Source organism: Austrofundulus limnaeus, unplaced genomic scaffold (assembly GCF_001266775.1).
Source record: "Austrofundulus limnaeus strain Quisiro unplaced genomic scaffold, Austrofundulus_limnaeus-1.0 Scaffold67, whole genome shotgun sequence".
NCBI classification, from domain to species: Eukaryota; Metazoa; Chordata; class Actinopteri; order Cyprinodontiformes; family Rivulidae; genus Austrofundulus; species Austrofundulus limnaeus.
In genome coordinates this window covers 764,405-771,226 of record NW_013952469.1, presented here as the reverse complement: position 1 = coordinate 771,226, position 6,822 = coordinate 764,405, and the positions used below count along the sequence as shown (strand labels likewise).

The 6,822-nt window shown below is 37.3% G+C and overlaps 1 protein-coding gene across 1 annotated transcript in view; it reads left to right on the top strand.

Annotated features, from left to right (window-relative positions):
• Positions 1-6,810, top strand: part of gal (galanin/GMAP prepropeptide) — a gene marked incomplete in the record, with an annotated part of 10,862 nt that extends 4,052 nt beyond the window's left edge. Inside the window, 4 exon segments of the mRNA XM_014010260.1 lie at positions 312-383; positions 3,571-3,657; positions 5,824-5,895; positions 6,672-6,810. Of these exon segments, the coding sequence (XP_013865714.1) occupies positions 312-383; positions 3,571-3,657; positions 5,824-5,895; positions 6,672-6,733 (293 nt within the window).
• Between the last annotated feature and the right edge of the window lie 12 nt (positions 6,811-6,822).

Sequence of the window (6,822 nt, the reverse complement as noted above, 5' to 3'; positions counted from 1 at the left end):
ACACACACACACACACACACACACACACACACACACACACACACACACACACACACACACACACACACACACACAAGCTGTTATTTTGTGGCATGCAGAAGACACTGGAGTTCGTCTCCTCTGTGTGTCAAGTTAGTTGAGGCTGATTTAAAGACGACCTCATTTCTTTCGTTAACTGAACAATCCAGATGTGTGTTGTGGGGTCCAGGTAGTCCAGAGCACAAAGCCTGGACCCTGGATCCTGAAATGTGTGAGTGTGTGAGCATGTGAAGCCCAGGTAAAGGTTGCCCCTACCTCATCCTGTGTTTCAGGTCGTATTGATCACCTAATTCAGATAAAGGATTCCCCCAGTGCCAGAGGCAGAGACGAGCTGGTCACTCAATGTAAGATAGAAACATACGGCCGCTGCAGGACCTTGGTGTCACACCTGGAATTGTTCCATCCAACCATCCTGTTCTGTTTTTAGTTCAGTTTAGCTGCTTGTGTTACTCATCAACAGACATTTTATCTGTCGATTCATCCCACATCTGCTCCTGGTTGCCTTTTAAATGAAGGTTGACCAAAGGTTTTCTTTAGCAAAGTCAAAAACCAAAATATACTTTTAATTTCTTAGAATAATTACTTGCTTGGTTTAGAGAAGTCAGACCTCCTTCACTGTTATTTCCAGATTATTCCACACGCTGTCAGCCTGCAAGTCTGAACCAAACATGAAGCAACAATTAAAACTTTCTCTGATCACATTAAAAATTATTATTACATGCATTGACATTAGTTGGCTTTAGTCTGACTTTATAAATCAGAAGAGTACAAATAACAAGAAAATAGCTGAAGAAATGTGGAAATATGTCGATACTGCCTGGAACGTTGTTTTGTGTTTATTTTATTCATTTTCAATTAAAAACAAAAATTTCAATACAAAAAAAAAACACAAATCTTTGTAACAACCTGAGCTTCATGAACCGTGTAAAACAGGCCTATATCAAAAGAAGAGGTGAAACTACTGCTTCAGAGTGAGCTCCGTGGTAACCACTGTCTGTCACTCCCTGACAGCCAAGTTAATGACAGGCAGACAGGAGTGCAAATGTTAAAATAAACCTCAACAGGTCCAGTGTGAAAACTATAGGTCTGAAAGATTCTCCATCCAGTTTTTATATTTCCACATTGTTTTACATGGACAACTTTAAAAAGGAATACAGGGTGAAACAAGATAAAAAACTATCTATATTGTCATTTATATTATCACAAAATGATTTGTTTTAAAAGATTTGCACATTTTAGTTGAATCTAAAATCCTCAATTTGTGGCGAAATCAGTAAAATCGTTTAAATTAAACTATTATACAATCATTAGGGTCAGGGATTCTTCCTCATCTTCCTTCTGCAGGAAATTTAAACAAGTTCAAATAAATTTGGAAAAACGTAATTTCTCCAAAAATATTACAATTGTTGAAAATCGGTCTGAGTTTTGTTTGCTAAGCCACTTAGAAATAATTAAATTAGAATATAATTAAGTCCCATAGTGTCAAACAGTCAGACTACATTTGGACTGCAACAAAGGTTTTTACTTGTTTTCTCTTTTTTCTTCACACAATTTCATTTGAAAGTCATATTCAAGATTGTTGCGCAAATTTTGCAATTTATTTACAAGTACACCCTGTATGTAATCACTAGTTCAGTGTGATTCAAGTAAAAATCTGTCTTTTTTTTCACCATCAGTCAGAACCCAGAGAAACATCCCTGAGCTGTTTTTACTACTTCACCTCTTTCTCTTTAGCCTGAACATATCAACATAAAGCTTTAATTGTGTGATGAAAAGGTTAATAACTATAGAAAACTTTAAAGAAACATACTTTTTGAAAAATCTTTAACAGATCTCAGAACGTTCTTTCTTTGTGTTTTGATGTTAATGTATGTACCATTGGTGGTAGATATTTCAGAGTTCCTATGAATCATAATTGAAGCTGAAAACATAAAACTATTTTTTAGAAACTAATTAAGTATTGGCAAGTTTATGGAATATAGACTTAGAACATTTTGAGTCTGAATGTTGATAAAAACTCAGTGCAGCTTTTATTATGTGAACAATCTTAAGCAAATTTCTTTTTTCCCCTATCACCATTGCAGTTCATTAAAACTGATGTCCATATTCTTTGAACTCATGCCTTTCTGTTGTGTTTTATAATTAGTATTTTTTTTTTTTTTTGCTTTATTGCAATTCCACGAGCCAAGCCCTGCAGGTGGTCTGTAGTCTGGAACCTAAACAAACAGATAAAAACTTTGCTGAAGCTACATATATCCTTTGAATTTTATTCTGAGACTTAGTGTAAGTGTGCATTGTGAATGCATGTGTGTATGTGTGTGTGTCTGCATGACAACTCTGAAAATTTTAGAAAATGTAACCTAATGCTGAACAATCTTAACTCAATCAAGAAATTATCATCTGTACATGAAATAAACGAGTTAACTGAAGCCAAGAGATGATCTTTGGTCTGATCTTTGGTCTGAGCGCTGATCTTTGTTCTGATCTTTGGTCTGAGCTCTGATCTTTGGTCTGATCTGTGTTCTGATCTTTGATCTGATCTATGGTCTGATCTATGATCTGATCTTTGGTCTGATCTTTGGTCTGATCTTTGGTCTGACCTTTGGTCTGATCTATGGTCTGATCTTTGGTCTGATCTCTGATCTATGGTCTGATCTATGATCTGATCTTTGGTCTGATCTTTGGTCTGATCTTTGGTCTGGTCTTTGGTCTGATCTTTGGTCTGACCTTTGGCCTGATCTTTGATCTGATCTATGGTCTGATCTATGATCTGATCTTTGGTCTGATCTTTGGTCTGATCTTTGGTCTGATCCTTGGTCTGATCTTTGGTCTGATCTTTGATCTGATCTATGGTCTGATCTTTGATCTGATCTATGGTCTGATCTATGGTCTGATCTATGGTTTGATCTTTGGTCTGGTCTTTGGTCTGATCCTTGGTCTGATCTTTGGTCTGATCTTTGATCTGATCTATGGTCTGATCTTTGATCTGATCTATTGTCTGATCTTTGGTCTGATCTTTGGTCTGATCTTTGGTCTGATCTATGGTCTGATCTATGGTTTGATCTTTGATTTGATCTATGGTCTGATCTTTGGTCTAATCTTTGGTCTGATCTTTGGTCTGATCTATGGTCTGATCTATGGTCTGATCTTTGATCTGATCTATGGTCTGATCTTTGGTCTAATCTTTGGTCTGATCTTTGGTCTGATCTATGGTCTGATCTATGGTTTGATCTTTGGTCTGATCTATGGTTTGATCTTTGGTCTGATCTATGGTCTGATCTATGGTCTGATCTCTGGTCTATGGTCTGATCTATGGTCTGATCTTTGGTCTGATCTATGGTCTGATCTATGGTCTGATCGTTGGTCTGATCTTTGGTCTGGTCTTTGGTCTGATCTTTGGTCTGATCTATGGTCTGATCTTTGGTCTGATCTTTGAGCTGATTTTTCACTGATCAATGGAAATGAGCGAATCAGAAAGCTTTGTTTTGTTTGTGTCTCTGGACCTGATTGGGCTCACTCCTCACTGTCCAGATGGAATAGATGGACACAGGACAATGGGAGACAAGGTGGGCCTGGCTGGCAAAAGGGACATGGGTCCAGAGGAAGACTTCAGAACAGGTCAGTCCAACACACAAATGTTCCTGACTCTGCTCTGAGAATGCATTTGGTTCTTTTGGCCACTTCCCAGATTTGGTCACCATAGGAAGTTGGAGTGACAGGTAAACAGAGAGCTTCACCTTACAGCTCATCATCAACACAGAGTTCATAATACTGCTGAATTCACATCCATCTCTCTGTCAATCTCATGCTCCATTCTTCCCTCCATCATGCAGAAAACACTGACGTATCTAAACTCTTCCTTCAGAAACACCTGGTGCACAACATGTCATTCTTGTTTCTCTTCACCCGTCACTGGGTCAAAATATTTGAGCATTAAAATCAAGCTTTCTAAATTAACATGTTACCCTACATTTTCTGTCATATTTATTCTTTGGTTAAATCTGAAACATTTTTAGAGCATGGGTGATTATTAATTTGTGTAAATTCACAAAAATGCACAATCTTCTGAACTTTTATTGCTGACATGAGTTTGAAACAGCATACTGTATGTTCTTTCCAGCTCCTGCTGTGGCTTCAGTTGGCAACCAGGAGTCACTGTTAGCCAGACTGAAGGATGGAGTTAAAGCTTTGCATGTTTTCAAAACAATTAGAAGAGCCTCAAAGCTTCATGAGGTTTCAGCATATCACTATTAGACAAGTGTCACGGCAAGAAAACCAGAATACAGCTCACAGAGAGGATTTAGGCAGAGGCAGAAACCATGACTACAACCACTAAGAAGCTGCAGTTTGACACAATAAACTTAAAAAAAGAAGGATTGTGCAACAGGAACAAAACAAACCGAGAAATACAAGAGACTAAAGAGCAGATGATAACCCAGAATAACAGAAAACATAATAAAAATAACAAAAACTCAGAATCATCACATTTTGGGACTTTGTGTAGCTGGAAATGCCTCAGCCTCAAACCATTGTCCTCCAAACAGCCCAGTTTGGTAGAAGTGCTGCCGGTTCACCTCTATGTATGGTGTGTGCACCATTTATGGGCAGGGATGGCAAATGTATAGCACATGCAAATAAAGAAAACCACTCTGGATCTGAAAATTCAAGATGGCCACTACAGCTAATTCCAAATGGCTTAAATTCAGCTGTTTTAAGAAATACTGAGCTGAAATTTTATGTGAGAATAAGAGTAAGAATAAGAATGGTCCAAGCAAACAAGCTGAATGTTAGGCACAACTTATTATTCTGTCATTTTTAGACATACAAAACTGAAGATTATTGTCAAAGTAGCCAAAAACAATCTTTACCAAATTCTAAATACTAATCAATAATTAAACATGGCCACCCCAGCTAACTATTAAAAAGATTATGTTCAACCATCCTAAGACTCACTGAGATCAAATTTGTTGTGGAGTAGCTAAGAATGATACTATTCTGATAATCCCAAATTAAGCTAACCACTGATGCTAATTTTACGAACGGCTATAATTCAGACATTTTTAGCATGCACAGCTGAACATTTGTACAGTACAATAGTATCAAATAACAGTATTTAACAAAATCTAAATGCAAATACAAAATACCCACCTACTCGTTCATTATTTGGGTGACATCTGGATTGGCCAATATGGTTTCCAGGGTTGGCACTTTGCCACCCCTGCCACCCCTCTGGCTCCGCCCCTTGTATTTATTCCCTGGCCTTTGGCACAGCCTGTTTATTTCACTTCTGTTTGTTTTTGCTGATCCACCTGTTTTAACTGTTTTTATTTTGATGTTTAAATCTTTTTGATTTTTATGTACATAATTTTGTTGCAGCTGTGGTTGTTTTAAAAGTGCTTTATAAATAAATTAGTGGTAATATCTTATTTAGGAGAAACTACATTAGTCATTAGTTTGCCAAGTTTCAGTAGAAAATCAAGTCTTTGTACAGGAGGCCCCTGGTTCTGCAAAATGCTTTGTTGGTTTTCATCCAGCTGGACTGGGCTGCAGGCAGGACAGGTCAGGGAACACTCAGGTGGAAAACCTGCTGAATGTTGGTTAGTAGATGTATAAAAATGTACACTTTCACATTTGAGAGAGACTAAAAACACCAGCAGAAAACTTGAGCAGCTATCAAGTCATCATTAATATAATTTAAAAAAAAAACAACACCCGGTCAGCTCTCATATGTTCTTGTATTCCCACTTTTCTCACACTGACGTCATGTGTTTTGTTTCTCCACAGGAGCTCTCAGAATAGGAGATGAAGACATCATCCACACTGTCATTGATTTCTTGTCGTACCTCAAGCTTAAAGGTGCATTTCTTCTTTTTGATCCTTAATAAATCAGAATGTTTGATGCCATGAAATATTTGTTGTAAACAAGTATAAAAAAGAGAAATATAAAAGTAAGTTGTTACCTTTTACTACATAAACCAAAGACAATCCCTCTGCAGTTAATAGAAATCAGCTCTCAGGTTTTAATATTGTTACCGGTTTTCCACGGGTTCTTGAAATTCATGAAATGTTGTGAATTTGAAAAAACAAGTTCAAGGCCCTGGAAAATTTTTAAAAACAGCCATAAAATACACCCATCCTTGAAAGACCTTGAATGTTTTTTAGGTAAATTTCCTATGGATGATGACTTCTGTCAGAGTGCCATTAGTTTATGTTTGTTCTGCACTGCCTTCTTGTTTCCTGTATGGCGTCAACATAGTTAATGTGAATGTAGCAACCCCATCTCACGGCTTGATTACTGAATTGTTATGTTGAGTCAGTCATCGAGTCGGTGCTTCAAAAAATGGCCCATTTTGCATCACGTTTACTGCAAAGCTTCACGGCTTCAACAAACCCATTTAAAACCATAAACTAATCCAAACATTAGACTTTAATTTGTAATAAAAGAAAATGATGCTTTTTTGGGTCCTCATTTTCATCAGACACGTTGCAAAGAGACATTTTAATATTTGTGATTATAAATAAAAGAAAAAAGATGAAATATTCTTAAAGATAGACTGTTCTGATGTTGGTGTAATGTGTGCGTTTGTCAGGCCTGGACTGATCCAAACTGTTTGATGTGTGTTTGCTTCCAGAGATGGGAGCATTGGACACCCTGTCTCCTGCTGTCACATCAGATGAACTGACCAATCCCTGAAGAGTCTGCCTCTCTCCAACATGTTTCTGATTTCAAACCTAAAACTATTTTAGCTTCACTGACACTCTGATGTCCTCCCTATATATATA